The 19,281-nt window shown below is 46.5% G+C and overlaps 1 protein-coding gene across 3 annotated transcripts in view; it reads left to right on the forward strand.

Annotated features, from left to right (window-relative positions):
- Nucleotides 1-18,235, forward strand: part of SLC35F3 (solute carrier family 35 member F3) — a 159,310-nt gene extending 141,075 nt beyond the window's left edge. For 2 of the 3 annotated variants that reach the window (XM_084514102.1, XM_084514103.1), the window contains 5 exons: nt 11,824-12,043; nt 14,562-14,687; nt 14,964-15,156; nt 15,719-15,808; nt 16,566-18,092. In XM_084514102.1, the coding sequence (XP_084370228.1) occupies nt 11,824-12,043; nt 14,562-14,687; nt 14,964-15,156; nt 15,719-15,808; nt 16,566-16,810 (874 nt within the window). In that variant the 3' untranslated portion in view covers nt 16,811-18,092. Of the gene's footprint in view, nt 1-11,823; nt 12,044-14,561; nt 14,688-14,963; nt 15,157-15,718; nt 15,809-16,565 lie in introns of all 3 variants that reach the window. The other variant, XM_084514101.1, reaches the window with a different exon arrangement.
- The last annotated feature ends 1,046 nt before the right edge of the window (nt 18,236-19,281 follow it).

A 19,281-nucleotide genomic window follows, 5' to 3' on the forward strand; every position in this document is an offset into this window, starting at 1 on the left:
ATTGTATGGAGGGAAAACTCCCCTACCTTAAAACATAGTTCTTTCTTGCCTGTGAGGCTTGGGTCAGCAGAGGCTTTTATGCAGTCACATTGAAGAATTGTGAAGGGATAATATAATGTGTCATTAATAGACTGTGCAGGCAATTGCTTTTTTTTTTTTTCCAGGAAACATTCAGAAATTTCAAAAGAAATCTTGTTCCTAATGAGGTGAAACACAAGAGCATCCACAGACGCAAAATGAAAATAAAACCTCCTTTCAACTAAAATACGTTCTTTCCAACTCTTTTTAAAAATTTTGTTGATTTTGATCACTTCCATTATTTTCCACTATAGATTTAGTGAACATCCATTTTGAGTTTATAAAAGAGACTTCACTTAAAATGTTCAAATAGAACAATTTCAAAACCTCTCTCAGTACTTTCTCTAAAGGTGTTTTGAACCTGTACCCTTCTTCAGAAGCTTCCATTTCAGTGAATTAGCATTTTGGTTCACCAAATTGTTTCACTGAGAATTAAATGAACATAATAATTTACAACTTCTTGACCAAATGCTGTAGGACATGTCTTCAAAGATCCAAACCACACAGGTTCCCACAGCTCTTAGCTGAAGCTGTATCTACCTAGCTTTTCATGAGCAGTCTGGGAATTTCAGCTGTCATGGCTCCATTTCTGTGCTTTCCAGTCCTTCTTTAACAATACAGTGATGTCAGTATTTCCAATTTTGCCTGTCTACTGTTCAGACAAGGAAGTGCTCATATGAGAAGTCAGAAATGACATATTTCTCCTGGACAACAGGTAATTGACTTCCAAGCCATTCTCAGTTATTGCATGTCACTTGAGAGACCTAAATGTACTAGTCAGTAATGCAGAGAGAAGCTGTTCGGTTACCATTACGTATCACTCCATTATTATCATTTATGCTGAGGTCTTTCTTACACTAAATTAATGCAGCTAGCAACAGGAACATATTGTAGAACATGTTTTTTAAAGAACTAGCCTATTGGGAAAAATGTCAAAACAAGTAAAGCTGTTTAGAAATATGAATCTCAGAAGTGCTGTATATTGTATTTTATAACACCACCCCTTTGGCTCTAAAATTGTTAGCTGTACTCCTTCACTCCATGTGACGCAAGAGTGTGGAGTTTCTCAGTTCCTCACACTCTCATTTGCCAAGATCACCACTCTCTGAAGCGTGCTGTTAAATCGTGCTCTGGGATGAGGGTAGATGCCACCACAGCACCTTGAGATCTCCTCACTCCACCTCCATGGGAAGCTGAGGACTCACTCGCTCCCCTCCCTGCTCTGCTGCCATGCACAAGGTGCTCTTGAAGACAGAGAGCACCGGACAGAGGCTGCTCTGATTTTGTGTCAAATGGACATCAGCAGTGCAATTAAAAAGGCAAACAAACTTCAGTCAGAAAAAAATCACCTGCTGTTGATACAGGGCACTCTAAAAATGGCCACAAATAAAAGTATTTAGAAAAGATTATTTCCTTTCTGTATCCCGGTTTATTTAATGCATCTAGCAGCAATTTGTGTGTTGTCAATGTCAGCTTCTCTGTTGTGTCAGTGAGCTCTCTGCTTTCTTTTTGTATAACTTTACTTCTTTTCATTGACTAGATGCCAAATTGATGGTGTCTCTTCTGGTAGCTCCTGAATCACGTGCTTTCCTGTTCCCAGCTGTCCCAGCATCCTGTCATAGTGCTGCACAATTGGTGTTTAGACTGTGAGGTTGAGTTGTTTCCCTCATTATCTGTATTACAGCTTGATACTGCTATTTAGTGAGGATTTAATGAGCCAATAGATTATGCCCATGGCCCAAGGCTGGTATCACCAGTGAGACGGCCTGTGGGCTGGCAGTGCTTTGCCAGATTGAACTGCACATATCTCTATGCAGAGTCTTTCTGATCATCCACAGGCATAAAGGTCTGAAGTAAATGTGTGTGTGTGTATGTATGTATGTATTTTACATATATATTTTCCAACGGACATGTATGATTATACATATGGTAACACCAGTGTTTGCGTAGCCAGTTATCACCAAGGCATTTCACTCTTCCTTGTATTGTCCCATGTCTCGCTCCTTTCCTCTCCCAAGACACAACAGCACCATTTCCCCTCTGTCAGCACTGTGCTTCCAAACCAGCAGATCTGAGACCCAAACATTTCCAGAAACCAAGGTGCCAGCTGTTATAAAAGCATTTTATTCTTGCCAGGTTTTTTTGTCTGCCTGCACCAAAAAATAAAAAATAAAATAAAATAAACAAAGATTCCCAGGAGGGCCAGCTGGCCAGCTTCTCCCAGAAGTCTCATTTTGACTCTTCCAAAAAGTAGGGTGCAGGTCACAGCTGCAGCGTAGAAGCCGGATGTAAATCAGAACAGGCCAAGCTCAAGATATCCGCAAGTGATCGCTGCACAGTTTCAGACGCCGCAGGCCGTTCACACCCTGAACTTCCACTGACGTCAATGGAAATTTCGGATGATGACGGAGAGCAGTGACGATGTTGACTCCGGCAGTGAAAGCCTTGAGAGCCTAATGTTTAGTTTTTCTCTGCCTAGGTTTGTATATGCTGTCCCTCACCACACACCGAGCACCGCACAAGTGCTTGACTCACCTCAGCATGGCCTGGGACACTGCTGAGGGGGGGATGCAGGCCAGCCAGGGGCTTGGCCAAGCTCTTTCAGGAAAACTGTGGCAGAGCTTTGCAGCCGACCTCCAATCCAGCCTCTTGGCTGCTGCTTTTCAGTACTGAAGTGCTTTGAGTATTGCTCACCGTGCCTCTGCAGCCTGCTGAGCTCAGGGAATTGCCTAATCTCTGAAGGCAACATTAAACATAATGTGGCAAGGTTTGGTTTTGTTTGTTTTATTCCGTTTTACCAAAGCAAACACCAGCTTCACCGAGTTCAGCTTTTAATGGGCAGAATCAGCACACGCCCCAGAAGCTGAGGTGCGTTTCTGAAATGGCGGCCAGTGTGGCGCCGCTCTGTGGCCTGCTGAGGGGAGCACTGCCGCAGCGTGGAGAGTCCCGGTTAATTAGTGCACATTTGCTCTGCATGGTCTTTAGGTATGGGGAACGTGCCAGAATGGCCCTGCTGGAGCCTGGGCAGGTTCCTCTCAGCTATCCTGCCAGGCTAGAAGTCCATGCAAGCAGCAGCATGACTGCAGCCCTGTCAGCATGCCTGTAGTGGTGCCCTCCCTGTCCCTATCGCCCCTTGGTGAGACCAGGAGGAGGAGGAGGCTACACTGCAAGCTGAAGATGACTGGCAGCATTGTCTTCAAAATGGATGGCCAGCCACAGTCACAGCCCCGATTAGATCTCCTGTCAATCCTGGTGTAATAAAGAGTAGTCATAGCTGTAGAATGACTCAGCCTGCCTTTGAGTCACAGTCTTAACATCCACTCTACAGGTGTCCAGTGAACATACTGTTCCTAGGATAGCTTTTTCAACAGAAAACGAGGGTGGATTCAAGAGGTAAATTTTAAGTCAGATTGAAGGACAGAGTGAAGAAAGGGAGCCCTGTGGGGGCCAAATGGGTTTCTGTGGCTAGCTGTGGGGTTAATGTGGGGTTTCTATGCCTGTCTGAGATACTCAATCCAATCAGACCATCAGGGCATCGAGGAATAGTGCTCAGAATGATGAAGTCTTCTTGGCTTGATGAGTAAAGAAGAAAGAATTTGGAGTATTTAGACCCAGTGTAATATACCTCATCCTGCAGGATGCATACTAAAAACTAGGACCAGTCTTTTCTGCCCACCATACCTTGGATATTCAACAGTTTTCCTTGTGAAGGGTCATGTTATCATAGCACCTTTGATAAGTTACAGTCACACAGATGCCTAGAGAATGACAAATTTTCTCCCTTATGTTCCCACATACAAATGTGGGATGGTAGCCCAGCAGTGGACAGGATAGAAAGCTGATTTTGAATAAAAGATTATTATTACTTATAATTCCTGTCATTAGGATTAAATGTTAGGAAAGAAGAGTAACAGTCCTTATAAATGTAGAATCTGTGATTTATGTACATTTTTTCTCTCAGTAAAAAGGAAACTTTGATAACTCCTAGAGGATTGTATAGTGGTACTTCTCTAGGCCATACCAACTCCTCCTACATAGGTTACGTTTATCAGTTTGGCCACTATTTCCAGTCTCATTAAAGCTGCTACCAATTTGTCTAGTCCCAAACATCAAGTTTAGAAACTTGTCACTTACCATCTCTCCCCCACACCTTATTAAAGAATCAGCATGGCATTTCCTTGGGCAGGAGGGCAGTTTTAAGGGCCAAGTTATGGATCCCCACAGTCATCCTCAGGCTTTTTTGAACTCTTGAGTAAATACTGCCTGGAAACAGCCTACCACCCATTTTGTCAGTTTGATCCATAACCCCTCTTGTGGGTTAAAACTCCAGTTTTGGGCAGACTGGGTCCCCTCTTAGAGAGGAGGTGTGGCATGTAGACCTCCCTGTTTCTTCTGCTGTGACCACTGCTGCAGAGAGGCCATTTGCACACCCTGCCATGACCTGCTCTTGACCAAGTCCTCTGCTTGTGCTCTGCCACCAGTCACTCCCACCGTCTTCCTCGTGCTGTGGAGGAAAGACCGTGATTAGCTGTGGTTCACCTTGCTGACTGCTTCTTACCTGTGGTTTCACGTATCTAAAACGTGTTTTACATGTAAGAGTTGGTGGTTCTTTACGTGTACTCCCCTTGGGCACAACCTCAGCCCCCAGGGTAGCCTCCCACCCTCGCACCTCACAGTTTGAACAGGCCTGTTCCTCTCACTCATCCTCCAGCCCCAAGCATACAGCAAGAGCTGCCTTCTGCTCTCACCGCAGGCTCATCAGGAGCCCCAAGCACCTGCAAAGCTTTCTGCCCTCTCTGCCCCTTCCTGTGTCAGCTACTGGGTCCCCTCATTTCCCCTGCTGCCTAGGGGAAATGTCTGGTCTAAATGCCTCCTGGCCTCCAGTCTGGTGGGCTCTGGCTTGGATTTAAGGCAGGTGCTGTGTGCTAATCCAGATGAAGTCGAGGGCGGCAGCTCCCTGTGGGCACTGTAACCAGCTGCTCCATGAAGCAGCCTCTGCACATAACCAAAAAGCTTGTCTCCAAGTACATCCAAGTGTGATGTCTGGCTGGGTGCTTGGAGCTTACACATAACAACGGTATTACATTTGATTTGTATAACACCAATTATCCAGAAAAGTATAAAGCAGTTCAGGCTCTGGGTGCCGCTAAGGTATAAAGGCAGAAAATGCCGGGTAATGCAGCATGCGGGAACTATGTGCATGCTGTCACATCACAAGCTTCTTGCTAGTAATGCTGGCCTTGTTTTCCAAAATGGCATGTCCCCCCTGGCCTGGTGGAAGACCCACAGCTGTTGGCATCCCCCACGCAGCAGGCCGCAGGCAGAGCGCCAGAAGCTCCAGCAGCACATACCAGCATGGGCTCGGCTGGCTCTGGTGCCTGTGGGCATGAAATCGTGCAGGAAAGCTCTTGCAAAAAAAAAAAAAAAAAAAAAAAATCTCACTGTGATATCCTGTACTGCTCCTGTGAAGCACTAGAGCAGTGGTGATGCTCTTGGCTTCACCACCAAAAACCTTCATCAACCTCAGCACTTCCCATCATGTCATTCCAGAGGTGGCTGGTGACCCTGCTCCCCAGACAGCAAACAACCTCGACACAAAGTACTGCAGTGTGTTCAGAGGCAAAAATTAAATGAAATATTCATGCCAATATAATCCATTTCCTGCAGCCTGTGGAGCCAGTCATGTATTTGAAGGCTGCAGTGTGTGCTAGAGCTGGACTACTGCTCTTCACCTGCAGTGGATGGAAGCAAAATGAACAGGATCAGTGCACAGGGCACAGTGACAAGCCTGACTCTGGAGACACAGGCAGCAGCACAGCAGGAAACTGCAGGGACTGAGATGGGCTCTGAGGTGCCCCTTTTCTCCAAGCTCCCTGCAGGCTCCTCAGGCTGGAAGCTCATCTCCAGAGTCCTCTCTCCTCTGACAAAATCTCAGTGCCAGGAAGGGAGGGAGGCCAGAGCTGGAGCCAGCAGGGAGCATAGGCAGGTAATGGGGATGGAGGACTGTGCCAGATCACCCCCCCCCGAGGAAGGGCACCTGTGTCCCGTGGCATCGTCAACAGGGAAGAAGTGCTGGGAGAGCTGGCGACCGAGACACTGGGGAAAGACAGTCCCAAATATTTTTAGGAAGGAACATGGGAATTGCTGCTGTAGACAGAAAATCTGGGAGGACAAGGGGCATCGAGGGCATGGGGCAGACTTCCCTGTGCCTTTGCAGCCGGAGGCTCGCACCCCTTTTGTTGTTGTTTTGCTAAGGCAGTTTACACTTTGTGACTTCTCCCTGCGGCTTGGTCTTATTCTTTTAAAATGCATGTTGTTGTTGTTAGTTTAAACAGTCTCTCATTAAGGCTCAGAGTGTGTGCTAAAACTTGTCTTGGAAATTTGTATGCAGGTGGTTTATAAGATTTGTATTATTTGCTTCTTTTGGAGCCATTCTGGTGTATTATGTAAATCCATAACTAAGCATTTCCTGGGACCATTTATTGTGCAAATGCATAGTTTGGCACATGTACAGTGCTGAGCAAAACCAATTGCCTCTGCCTCCCTAGTCCAGAGAAGAAAGATCAGCCTGGAGATTTTTTGTTTAATTCAAGAGAAGACAATTTTCTCATTTCGTTTCCTACCAGAATGAGTTTCTGCAAACGAGCTGGAAACTCCTGGAACAGTTCAAAACTAAAAGGCAGAACATCAGCCCCAAATCACGTGTGGAAACAAGTACTGCTCAACATCAGACATATGCTTAAAAATGTTAGCTGTATGCTGGATTGAGTTTTAGGGTCATTTATCACGTTTAATAAAATGCTTACAGAAACATAAGCATGAGCTGATGGGCATTAACAAACTGTTAGATTATTTTATGCAATGTCCATTTCTGAGAAACTGCTTAGTATCTTGAATAGTTATTTTTCAGTTTGTGTAAGCAGGAGAGTTTAGTGACAAGCCCCAGATCTAACTGGTGCTTTAAGCTTTGATTCAGGCCTTTTTCTCTGCACAAATTCCCCCCAGAGTAGAGGAAAGCAGGCATGCATTACCTGACATCAAGGGCTTCTCCATCCTTTCTCAGTTTCAAGAAACCTACCCTTGGGGCCCCAGGAGCATGGAGAGACAGCAAGGAAGGGGACATCATCCCAGGGACACAGCGAGGAGGGTGAGCACAAGGACTTGGCATGGACCTGGGCTCATTGCCAGGCTCTGAGCAGAGCGCTGGCATGGCAGGGCCATGGGTGACACACTGCTTGAGTTTCCTGCAGTGTAAGATTTGTAGACATGCTCTCAAGTTGACCTGACCCTGTAGCCAGGAGCAATCAATTAAAGAAACTTTTCCCCAAGTAATCTGTTGCAGAAATTGTGATTTTATGACAGCTTGCCCTTGCTGGATTGCCCTTTCTAAGGACACGGTACTCCAAGCTTGAGATTTGCCAAGGCTGATATTTAAAAGGCACTGCAGGCACCTCGAGCACCTCTCTGGAAATTGCTGAGGCTGGCGGGTTTATTTGCAGTGTTTTATGATCTGGGACACACCACAGGAGCCTCCATGCAACTGTTCTGCTGGCACATGGACCTGTGGTGATGCCGGAACAACACACACGGAGGCTGTCTTGATCAGTAAGAGAAGTTGGCTACAAAATAAACATGCGGGAAACAGATCTCAGAAGATGCAGCCTACAGGCATTCCTCATCCTGTCTCCTTCAAGCACCTGCAGACTCCATCGCTCTGTGCCTCAGCTTGTCCATCTGTAAAATGGGGATCTACCCTCCACTAGCATGGCTCCGAAATCTGCCCATCTGGGAGGGTGATTTTGCTGTGATTGCAGTTCACATGAGTATTGGCTTAAGCAAAGTGGAGCTGGAGACAAGATTTCAGGGAAACACACCATGTACACTCCTGGAGAGGATTTCTGAGGAATGTTTTTGCTTAATTTGTGTTTTGTATCTGCACAGTACTCTTATGCCTATCTCATGAGCATAATGCAGGAGAAAGGATGTGGCTCTAACGGGATAAAATATGAAAAAAAGTCCCTTTTTGTTTTCAATGTAAGAAATTAAATTTGATTTTAGTTTCCTTCCTTTCTTTTAACAGCTGTGGCACTTCGTCTGTCTTGTTGGCTTTTGCTTGGCTTTCAAGTCACGCAGAAGACATTCATGCATGACACCTTAGTCCGTGTCTGTTCACACATCGAATGGAAAATGCACGACTGTCAACAGCGCTACTGCAGACTATTTATCCATGCAGTCCTCATCAGTGCAGGGATGAGCAAAACACGTTTGCCTGCCAATCTCTAATCAAGAGGCCAGATTAGCTGGCACAGTGGCTGCTTAGCCTTCTGTGGAGCCTATGCTCACGCTGGTGAAAATCAGGAGCAATTTAGCTAAATTCAGTTTGCAGGTACAGACCTTACAAGGTCAAACAAAACAAAAAAATGCAGCCTACAAAGAACAAAAATCAATGACTAGGAGCAACAGCAGAACAAAACATGCTTTGGAGAAGGTTCCAGTATGAATATTGTGAAAATGAGAAAATTTTAACAACAGTTAACAGTCTGGAAAGGAAAAATAACTGGCTTGTGCAAAATATTCCCTTATGATGTGCATTCCTCACAGATATTTTCTACTTTGCTGCACCTTTCCCAAAAATATAATGGCAGCCTCAATGGTGTAATAACTTTTCTGGCATAGTTTTGCTTTCCAGCATCAAGAGGCTGAACCCCCGGGCTAGGGGAACATGCTATGTATGCTTTTTCTGGGTTTTGTCTACCTTCCCTCTTCAAGAAATGGCTTTATTTTGCAAAGGGATGCAAAAAGCATTCCTTCCAGTTTGGGCAGAATTTATACATTAATTTGCACAAGGTTCAAGGCAGGAAGAAACATCCCATCTACCTAGCAATGGTTAAAGATAAAAAAAAGGCAGTTGAAGATGAGTATTGTTAAGCATGTAATTATGAGCTCAGTGGGGAAAAAAAAAAAAAAGGAGCTTTAGTGTCGTGTTTTATTTGCAAGCTTTATTTGACTGCAACACCTGCTTTTGATAAGATTAACTCTTACTTACTTAGCATGCAATTTTGGCACCAACTATTTGTCATTAACTTCGCTGGAGATGCTCATTTCCAGTGCCTGAGATATTTTGATAGTCTTGCTGTGCTGCAGACATGCACAATGGGGCAGAGCTAATTTGCTGTTTGCTGGGTTAATGAAGATATGCACTAAAAAGATTATGAAGAAGAAGAATTAGCACATGAAGGATTATGAAACCAACAATTTAGAGTAATGTATATATACATCTATATATAGGCAGTAAGATTCTTAATTTGATGTTTCCATTCCAGTTTTACACAGCCTTTCACCATTGCCTTACTGATGCCTTGCATTGCTTATTTTTTCAACCAATTGCTGTGATTACAGTGGAGCTCCAGTCTCACTATTTGGACATGCACAAGGCCAAAGCACGCCTCAGCCCTGTGTCAGCCCTTTCCCTATGGCCTCTCCAGCCATTATCCATGCTGAAAGTGAGACTGCCTACTGCAGCACTGCTGGTAATGCAGGCAGGAGGAGGTCTGGTCAGTCTTTGGTGGCAATTTCTCTTTTGACAAAGAAGGTGGCATTTCTCTTACCAGACCCTGGACCCCTCCTTTAGAGATGAAGGCAAGAAACAGCTTCTCCCTGGGCTCCACTCCTCCTGAGGTGGGCATCAAGAGCAGCTCAGGTTTGCGCATCTCCAGTGACTCAGAGCACAGCAGTAGGCGTTTGTCATGATGCCACGGCGAGCAAAAGCTGCCTGCCCATGTGGATGCTGCATGCTGCTTAAAACCATCACACCTGCAGGCATAGCCCCGCTGTGCTGCCCGAGTCAGCAGGCAGGGCTGAAAGTCGCTGTCCTGTGAAATTGCAAGGAGACAACCCAGTCTCCCCATCCGTCCTGCACCTTTGGGACGCTTCGGGATCTGCAGCTGCTGAGTTTGGCTCCACAAGATGCTGAGAGCTTACAGACCGCCCTTGGGTTAGGGTAGCTTTTGTCTTCCGTAAAAAATTACATTTTCATTAGCAGATGAGATTGTTAAAATATTCATAGGCAGGCTCTTCTGGCACATTCAGGCATGTCTGGAGAGCCACAGGACACGGACTCTGTTTTTGCCAGGGAGTATCCATAAAACATCAGGCCCCGCAATGGGTACAGTGTGCCCTTGTGGGCAAAACCAAAACAACCAGACAGCAGGAGGAACGGTCTCCAAAACGTTCTGTCAAAATATTTAGAGCTGAAGGTTGTTTTTTCCTGGAGTGATTTTGTCCCCCAGCGGTTTTGGGATTACTATGTGGGTTATATCCCTGCCCTGTCTTCTTCCCGTAAGCATTACTGCCCCATCTAGCATTACTCCCTGATAGCTCTCTTAATCAAATGTCACTTCATGAGCTGTGTGATGGCACCAAGGAAAAATTGTCCTTTGATAAGTGATAGGAGACCTGAGGAGACAATTAATATGAGGGGGTTCCTGTACAGCACAGAGTCATCCTTGCACAAAAAGAGGCCGTGTTTCTCTTAATGTACCTCGGGCTTCACTGAAAATAAGGCCAAGAGAGCCAGCTCCTGCAGGGATGGATTCCAGAGATGCTGCTGGAAAGGGGCAAAGGCTGGGCTGCCTCCTGCCATGAGGGGATGTGGCAGGGGTGCAGATGCTGCAGTGACCCCCAGGAGATCCTCAATTATCAATTATCAATCCTCAAACTTAATTCCTGGATTTGTGATGGTATTCCCAGAGTTGTCCACCTTGAAGCCCTATCATGAGGTGCTGTACGACATACAAAACAGGGATGGGACTATAAAGCTGGGCATAGTTCTGTAAGATTGGAGAGAGTTAGTAATGAGACAAATCTGAAAAGGCTCAGAGCACACCTTGGTTTCTGTAGCTAACCACCTGATGCAGCCCATTCCGTGAGAAAGTGGATAGAAAACACACTTTCATCAGGCTCCAAATAGAGAGACTTGCATGGCCAGTTTCAGGAAAAAAAAAAAAAAAAAAAAAAAAAAAAAAAAAAAAAGGAAAAGAAAAAGAAAAAGAAAAAGAAAAAGAAAAAGAAAAAGAAAAAGAAAAAACAGCTTAAAATTCAAGGCAGCAGTGTGCAAACCTATTTGGCATTCATTGTCAGAGGAAAATTAATTTTGCTCAAATTTTGCCAGAGCACCTCATTAAAGCACTTCCAGGCCTCAGGGCCTTTGAAGGTGAGCAGAAGCCCGTGCAGCCACCCGACCCCGTCTGGGCCCCACGCACCCCAGCACGTCGCCACCCCACAGACCCCCACAGCTCTGCCCAGCATGGCTGACTTGCTGCGCAGAGCCAGATCCACCCCTGAGGGGCAAATCCCAAATCCCCAGCTGTAGCACTGGGCATTGGAGGGGGCTGCAGTGCCAGGCCCCTCAGCATCCTGGTCCCCACCGGTGTGAAAGGAGAGCAACCCCACTCTGCTTCCATGGCCCACTTTGAAGGTGCTCGTGGTGAGGGTGAAATTCAGCCTTCTGGCTTCACCTCGGCCTTGCTCTATCGTTGCTGCCCCCCGTGTTTGCAGCCCATCCCTGTGGGTGCCCTGTGTAGGTGGTGGCTGATGCAGCAGGTGCTGAAACTTGGTTTTTGCCTTGTCTTTGAGGTCTGTGCCCTTCTTCCCCCAAAGGAAAAGATGAGGAGCAAGAAAAACCCCTGTTTGCTACAGATTGTGACTGGCTTGTGTACTAATGCTGCCTTTCTCTCCTTGTTTTAGGGAGTGCTGCCGATTTTTTGGAGACAATGGCTTGACTTTGAAGGTGTTTTTTACCAAGGCAGCACCCTTTGGTGTTCTTTGGACACTCACAAACTACCTTTACTTACATGCAATAAAGAAAATAAACACTACGGATGTCTCCGTGTTGTTCTGCTGCAACAAAGCGTTTGTGTTCTTGCTTTCATGGATTGTTCTGAGGGACAGGTTCATGGGAGTGAGGGTAAGTGACTCCTTATCTCTGTCTCTTTCTACCCCCTCTCCCTCTGCCCTTTCTTTCCGCTTTCCCCAAGCAGTGTCCCATGCAGTGTCAGCACAGAAACCCTTGGAGAGGGGGACGAGCCCTCACCCGCAGCCTGGCTCCCTGCGCATTTCCCACCAGCAGAGAGGAAACCTGCTCTGGAGCATGATATGAAGGCTAGCTGCAATATCCGTGCTGCTGTGAGCAGACACTAGCCTTTGCCTGTCTCTTCCGACTTAAAAGGTTTCCGAGAGCATTGGAAACCCCACAGCCCCCGCTGACCCTGCTGCCATTTTGGCAGCCCTCAGCACGCGGTGTCCTCTGGCAGCAGAGCCAGGCAGATGGGCAGCTGGCACCCACCACGGAGACCCAGCGGTAGCTGCAACCAAAAGGCACTGCTGAGTCCCTCCAGCCTCCCTGCATCAGCAGGAGCTGCATCGGTATTTACAGAAATGATGGCAGTAATGTCTATTTTTTGCCCAGTGCTTCAAGAGCTCCCTGCTCATCAGCCTTGGCAAAGTTTTCAGCGCTCAGGAAAAGCTGCGTTATCTCTCACTGCTGAGAGTTAACTTTTGGGGAAGTATTGCTCTCTGGCAGGAGCACTTGGACAGCCCAGTGGTGGTTGCAGCCAAGAGGCAGCTCAGGGGAGCACTGCAAAACGCCCCTGCCAACAGCCCGGCCTTGCCAGCTGGTGTCTGTGCCTGCCCATCCAGCTTCCCAGGTAGCAGTACGCAGAAAACAAATTAACTGCTGGGCTTTTGGTTGGTTGGTTTTGTTTTGTTTTGTTTTGTTTTGTTTTGTTTTTAATGCATAAGGAAGGGTACCCTGAAATGCTCCCGGAGGCAGGGAAGTGTCACTTTTATCCCAGCTGGCCCTGCTGGCCATTTTGATCAAAGTGAGAAAAATAGGTATTTTGCTGGTGTTCATCCATCCTGTGGCAGTGTCAGTGAGCACCCTGTACTGCTGGTTGGGCCCAGGAGAGGAAGTGTGTAGATGGTTGACCACTGAACTGTCTGTCAGCTTGCTCCTTGCTCTGTCACATGGGGACATGTGGACTCAGGAGCAGGGACATTTCTTATGCACTCTCTGTAGTTGCAACCACATCCAATTGTCCTTTGTTTCTTGTCCACACTGCTTTGGGAAAGGACATCACAACAGCCCTACCACCCACCTCCATGTGCCCCAGTGGGAACACCTCCATCTCCTGCAGTGAAGCTGCAACTCTCCCCTTTGCACAGTGACCATCCCAGCAGGGCACGAGCTGCCCTGCTCCTTTCACACAGGACACGTGCAGTGAAGCTGTGAGTGCCTGGGGTGCTGCTTCTGTAAGCCCTGAGGTGCTGAGACATCCTCGTGGGCTGGTCTCTGCAGTGCAGCTGCTGCTAATCCAGCACTTGAGGGACGGGCTGAAAGGCTTGCTGAGAAAGCTAGTGTGACACTCCTGGCATGTCAACAGGCCGAGAGGTCAGGGCAAGACTCATCTGACACTCGTGGCATGCTTGGTAGAAGAGGTAAGACCTTATGCCAGAGCAAAGCTGTTTGCAGAGTGGCTTCATTTGCTTTGATCTGTGCCCTCAGTGTTTCCCTTCGTGCTACAGTAAATAAAGCAGCTCAGCATTTAAGGGAACCACTGCTTGCGAGAGCCTCCTGCATGCATCCTGTAGAGACACGCACACCTGTCAGTGGGACTTGGACACAAACATATCCTCAAATCCCAAACCATGGTCTTCCTTTCCAGCAGAGGCCCTGCCTCCAGGGAGCCACTCTGAAGGCTGCCAGCCCCTTATGTTCAAATCAAACATGATGCTTTTTATTCTGCCATTCACTGCAGTGGAGGTGCTGCCATTTGAGGCTCAAGGTCTTCCTGAAATAGAAGTGATGTTGATATAGTTAATGGTCCTTGATGGACTTTTTTCCTCCATGAGTTTATCCTTGTAAACTTCTCACATGCAGAGCAAGGATACCCTTGGCTGATTTACCCATCGGGTGAAGACAAATCCCCTTTTGTTTGTTCTGCACCTGCCCCACACTAGTTTTGTTTGATGCCCTTTTCTTCCATGCTTCTGTATCCACACTGAGCATCTGCCTGTCCTTTTATTTTATTTGACAAGCAGCAGCTTGCTGACGTGAGAGGACTGCTGAGCGCTGCTGAGCTTCTTCAGCCCTGCCCACCCAGGACAACCCCACACTGCTCTAGTGCCAGGCATTGTGTTTTTTGTTTTTCTCTCTCCTTGCCTTTAAAAACAAAGCCTGTCCAGGCTGGCAGGGCATAGCTACACCACCAAGTGTCCCTTTAGAGGGACACTTCCCTTTTAGCCACGGAAGCTGCGAGTGGAGACAGCATCAGCTCCGTGGATACCTGCCTGGGGCTGCTACTGGTTTCCTGCCTAAGGGCAGGGGCAGGTGATGCAGAAGTACCTCTCATGTAAAGCTGCCCTCGTGTTTCTCCATGCTGGGGGCTGGCCAGTAACACTCGCTTTCTTTGTTTGTCCCCAACCAGATCGTGGCTGCTATATTTGCTATTGCAGGGATTGTTATGATGACGTACGCTGATGGGTTTCACAGCCACTCCGTGATTGGGATAGCCCTGGTGGTGGGCTCTGCCTCAATGTCTGCTCTCTACAAGGTAAGCACACCGGGGCTCCCTGCCGAAAGATGCCAGTCACCACCACTGACTGGCGCTGCTCCTGTCTTGCTTTACAACCCGGAGGTTCACAACCTCCATGCAGTTGGGCACCACCTGCCCTTCTTTGCGGACCTCTGCCATAAACGCAGCTGTTTGCTTTGTCTGATGCCTGCCCTCAGTTAGGACAAAGCCTTCCCAGGAAGGCAGAGCTGGAATGCCAGCCCTGCAGGGAAGTGGTGCTAGAGTTACACCAGCCCATGTGGTTTTTTCTTGTAGGTTTTATTCAAACTTCTTCTGGGCAGTGCAAAATTTGGAGAAGCTGCCTTATTTCTGTCCGTGTTAGCCGTCTTCAATGTTCTCTTCGTTACCTGTATTCCTGTCATCCTTTATTTTACCAAAGTGGAATACTGGAGCTCTTTTGCCGTTGTTCCTTGGGGAAACCTCTGTGGATTTTCGATTCTTTTATTGAGTGAGTACACACTGGGATCTTATGCTGCTTGGGGTGGAATAGCATGCCAGAAACTGGCCACTAGTGGAAGCTGTAGCCCTCTGAACTACTCTGAACTATTCTGAACCTAAGTTTTAGCTTGATAAGGCATTCAGAAGGCCCATTCCTATGTGGAACCTACAGCTTTTCTAAAAAAATAAAATGAAATAATTTTTTTTTAAAAGGGCAAAAAAAAAGCAGTCAGAACCAGCTATTTGTATGAAATCTCCCAGATGAAAAATATTGCCTTGGGACAGAAAGCAGGAATTGCCCAGGACTCCAGCTGTATTTCTGGGCATTACACTAAGAGATGGGCTGTACCTAAACCTCACGCTGATCCTGCCACTGGACTCCGGTGGGGTAAAGAGTTCCCTGGGAACAGCAATGTCTTGGGCAGACAGACGTGCACAGGTATCTTCCAGGAATACCAGCAGAATTTAATATGCTTTCTATATGTACAACGTACAGAGAGAGTAATAAAGCAGGAGTATTTTGCTTTGCCTAGTTTCACTGGAGTAAAAAGTGGTTTTCTTTCCTTCTTCAGCATTCAATATTCTACTAAATTTTGGAATTGCTATTACATACCCCACCTTGATTTCTCTTGGAATTGTACTGAGTGTGCCAGTAAATGCGGGTAAGAATTTCTGACTTTTGCATCCTAATGAGTACATGAAATTTGTAGCCTTTCAAGTATCTACCAGGGATAAAAGCAAATGGCTCTGTTAAAGACATTTTACATCTTCTCTTAAAAACTTACACTCATTAAAAATTTATACTTTAATTGTTAAATATGTGTTGTATGATATTGCATGACTATTCATAATTCCTAGAATTGCTTTTTAAGTTACTGTCTGAAGAAGCCAGCGTACTGAAAAACAAACTAGATTTGAAGTCATCCATCTCCAGGCTGGGATGAACACTCAGAGATGAAGTAGAAATCAATTCTTAATGATTTTTTTCCAGGCAGGCTTAATATTAAATTGAAACAAATAGAATTAAATACATTTTAGAGCAAATTTGTGTTAGTAATTCTGCTGGCCTTGGTAAATAAAAGAGCAGGTGTAGAGACTACGAGGCAATGAGGCTGGGCAGGGGAGCGGATGGGCAAACCTGGCCCAAACCACAGCCCCCCCTCTTTCTTGGCTAGGCATCAAAAGAAACAAAAAATACATTATCATTTACACTTCTTTGCTCCTTAAATGAACCAGGGCCTGCTGTGACCTGGGCTTGCACCCTGCTGTGTGCTAGTCCAGCAGAAAGTCTCCCTGCCACCATCTCCCCATGGCCACGTCCTCCTGTGCAGCCCAGAGCCAGGGAGCTGAGGGGAGGGAAGGGGGTACTGCCCTCGTGCTTTGTCCCACATAATAACACCAGTTCAATGTCCCACACAGTGGTTGATCACTACACGAGTGAAATTGTCTTCAACAGTGTCCGAGTAATCGCCATCGTCATTATTGGCCTGGGTTTCCTCCTGTTGCTCTTGCCAGAGGAATGGGACGTCTGGGTGATAAAGCTGCTCACGCGTCTCAAGGTCCGGAAGAAGGAAGAAATCCCTGAAGGGAATGGAGACATCACTTCAGGATTGCCTAACAAAAGCCGGAGAACTCGCCCCTCCATGTCATCCTTTGCTCATTAAATGCTCTTTTTACCAAAACTTTGTGGTTAACCTTATATATTATGATGCAAAGGTCTTTTATTGGGAAGAAGCACACCTGTCCAACACGGTGTACATACCTGTACAGTTTTGATATGATCACCATCTAAGGCATCAAGTCTTGGCATGTCCAGTTTGCTTGTACTTTTTTCACATCAGACCTTTCACTTAAGTAGTACACTGAAAAAAACTGCAAACCAAGAACCTCTCTTCTCTTTTTAAATGAATGTAATATATAGTCAAAATATATTTGCATAGGTTATTTTAAAGAATGATTTTCATGAAAAGCAGGGCAGACATTTTGAACATTAGGTACCGAATGATGCATTGCACACTGTGATTTAAAAGAAACAAATGCTATGCTACATCACATGTTTATTTTTTTGACCAGAGCTGTACTCTGATAGTTTTCAAGGAACCAAAAGGGAATCTTTACGGGGACAGGAAGATGGGGGGAAGAGTAGAAGGAGGGAAGTTCGGAAATCACTCTGTGTAGGTGAGCGCGTGCTGCGCTGGAACCGGACAAAAATTCAAGTGCTAAAAATGCCTGCACTAAAGCACTAGAGGGAAAGCAGTCTAGAGCCCAAATCTCCTGGTACTGCACATGACTGTAGTCCACGTTTAAAACCATGCAAGAGAAATCCAGTGCCTTCTACAGAACTCTTGTCTTTATCCGCGCAGAACCAGGCCCTGCTGTGAGACAGCGGCACTGCGGGGCTCAGCCTTGCAGCCTGGGCACCCCGAATTCCCCTCCGGCACCGGGAAGTGCCCCCCACAAGCGCTGGGAGCACGGGGCCCCGGGGACTGCAGGTTTGTGTGCAGGGGACCTGGTTCTCCTCCTGCTTGCACAGGTTTTAGCCCTGTGTGGAGCCGCACTCGGTTAACGCTAGCATGAGAAAGGGGAAACGGTGGTGGTTGCGTGGGGAAAAATCTGACCGAAAATGCGCGGCAGAGCTGACGAGAGCGGGGTTGCTGATGTACAGTCTGAGGACACGGACTGAGGGGGTGAATCGCCAGTTGCTTTTACTCCATAATTGTGAGTGTTTAAGAGTTAAAAATGTAATATATTTACATCAAATGTAACACTTTTTATGAAACTTGTAAGCACCAGGATGTTTACTTACGCGATTTTGGTTCGCCATTAAATTTCTATCTGTGATAGATCACATGCTATGTAAAAAAAGGGGGGGAAAAAGGTTATAGTTTACTATTTTTGAAGTTTACATTGTTGCATACAAAATTAAAAGTGTTCTTTTGAACTGCTGCCATAGCCTAAGGGTCCCTGCTGCCACTGAGGCCCTCTTTGTCTCAGGCAGGGGTGGCATCCACTTCAAAACATTTTAGCAAATCAACTTCAGATTCCATTAGCTGTTTGGCAACGCTCAATAATAAAAGATTTTAAACTCAGCTTCTGTCAGTGCTGTTTGCCTTTCTTGGCTGCACCTTTACTCCAGTTTTGCTGTGGGTTGCATCCAGCCAAATCGATCAGGTGGCAGAGACAGGATCAGCCAACCTTCAGCCCAGTCTCACAGCCCCAGCTACGTAGCAGGAGCTTTCCCTCTGCTCAGAGTCCCACTGCCTTCAACACAAAACCAGAGTCTGAGCCCTGCAGGCGTTGTCCATGTGCCCTGGCACAACTCAAGGCCATTCCGTCTAGTCCTATCTCTAGTTATCTGCGAGAAGAGGCTGACCCCCAGTTCCCCACAGCTTCCTTTCAGGCAGTTGTAGAGAGCAATAAGGTTTCCCCTGAGCCTACTCTCTGGACTAAACAACCCCAGTTCCCTGGGGAATAGTAAGGCCCCGGCCCAGGCTGTGTGTTTGTTCTCTACATCTCTCTCTGTGACCAAACAGACACTAAAGACTTGCCAGAGGAGATTACACATGCAAGCAAAAATCTGAGGCTGTGGGAAGCTGAGTTGATCGTCCCATTCAGGGTAACACAGCTCAATTTTAAAAATTTGTGGGGAATCAGGAGAGGTTAAGGTACAAGACAGGAGGACATGTACAATGCTAGTAACTGGCGTGAAGGGCACACACACAGGCTTGTGTCTCAAAGCTCCCAGATTAAAATTTACTGCATCTTCAGGTATATCATTTTGTCACCCTCAAAGTATCCCACATCCTTCCGCAAGCTCCCTGATGAGTTTAGGCCAAAGAAGACTGTAAAAAGAGCCCTTCTATTTTCCATAATTCCAGTAAGTACCATCTTCTGTCATCTCTGCACTCCATTTTGGTGTGTGTTTGATGCGGTCCAATACGTACCTGAAAGGCTCTAAATGATGTTTCAAAATCTGCACCTGGTGTGTGTTCATTGTTAAAATGGCAGCAGACTCTTCAGTGCTGACTGCAGATCATGGGGGAATTTATGTACCACAGCAGACAGCAGCATCAGTAGAACCGAGATTTACAAAATGTGATTGTCATTGCTTCTGCCAGCTTATCCTTCCCAAGAA

This window comes from Aythya ferina, assembly GCF_964211825.1.
Source record: "Aythya ferina genome assembly, chromosome: 3".
NCBI classification, from domain to species: domain Eukaryota; kingdom Metazoa; phylum Chordata; class Aves; order Anseriformes; family Anatidae; genus Aythya; species Aythya ferina.